The sequence below is a fragment of the Protobothrops mucrosquamatus genome, unplaced genomic scaffold (assembly GCF_001527695.2).
Source record: "Protobothrops mucrosquamatus isolate PMUCROS unplaced genomic scaffold, P.Mucros_1.0 scaffold14401, whole genome shotgun sequence".
NCBI lineage: Eukaryota > Metazoa > Chordata > Lepidosauria > Squamata > Viperidae > Protobothrops > Protobothrops mucrosquamatus.
In genome coordinates, this window is record NW_015400170.1 from 1 (window position 1) to 1,030 (window position 1,030).

A 1,030-nucleotide genomic window follows, 5' to 3' on the forward strand; every position below is an offset into this window, starting at 1 on the left:
CCGCTCTCGCCAGCAGGACCCGGGATCCAGCCCCACGACATGGCTGCCCTGGCCCAGGAACTGGGCACGGCGTTCTTCCAACAGCAGCAGCTCCCCGCCTCCATGGCCGACACATTTTTGGAGCACCTGTGCCTGCTGGATATTGACTCCGAGCCCATCACCGCCCGGAGCACCAGCATCGTCTGCACCATTGGTGAGGGGGGGTCGCTTGGAGGCGAAATGCATTATGGGGAAGACGGGACCGGCACACACCTCCCTCGGTGGTCCCTGGGCAATTTTGCAAGGAGGATGCTTTGGGCAAAATCGAAAGGGCCGTAGAATTGCGGGGGGGGGGGACGGGACAGGGATTGCTCTGGCAAATTGCAGAGGTCCCTGACAATTTTGAGGGTCTGTCTTGCCCTGAAGAGGCCCCCAGAAAGCAGTTTTTTCCCCCCCTCTCTCTTTTTCCGTTGTAGGCCCAGCATCGCAGTCGGTGGAGATGTTGCGTGAAATGATCAAAGCCGGCATGAATATCGCAAGGCTGAATTTCTCGCACGGATCGCACGAGGTACTGAGGAAGGGAGGAAGGGAGGAATTAGAGGGGAAGGAGAGAGGAAGGAAAGAACAAATTAGAGGGGAGTAAAGGAAGGAAAGAAAGAAGGAAGGAAAGAAGGAAGGATCAGGGAGGGATTAGAATGGAAGGAGAGAGGAAGTAGGGAAGGAAGAAAGTGGAAGGAAAGGGGAAAGGAAGGAAGGAAGAAATTAGAGGGGGGAAAAGGAAGGAAAGAATTAGGGGAAGGAGAGAAGGAAGGAAGGAAGGAAGAAGGAATGAACAGGGAGGGAGGGATTAGAATGGAAGGTATAAAGTGGAAGGAAAGGAGAAAGGAAAGGAGGAAAAAGGAAGGAACAGGGAGGGAGGGATTAGAATGGAAGGAATAAAGTGAAAGGAAAGGAGAAAGGAAAGAAGGAAAGAAGGAAAGGAGGAAAAAGGAAGGAACAGGGAGGGAGGGATTAGAATGGAAGGAATAAAGTGGGAGGAAAGGAGAAAGGA

General features: G+C 52.8%; 1 protein-coding gene across 1 annotated transcript in view; it reads left to right on the forward strand.

Moving 5' to 3' along the window:
• Positions 1-28: 28 nt before the first annotated feature.
• The window catches only part of LOC107301553 (pyruvate kinase PKLR-like), a gene marked incomplete at its 3' end in the record, with an annotated part of 6,146 nt that continues 5,144 nt past the window's right edge, over positions 29-1,030 (forward strand). Inside the window, exons 1-2 of the mRNA XM_015830759.1 lie at positions 29-193; positions 456-547. Coding sequence (XP_015686245.1) covers positions 40-193; positions 456-547 — 246 coding nt within the window. The remainder of the gene's footprint in view (positions 194-455; positions 548-1,030) is intronic.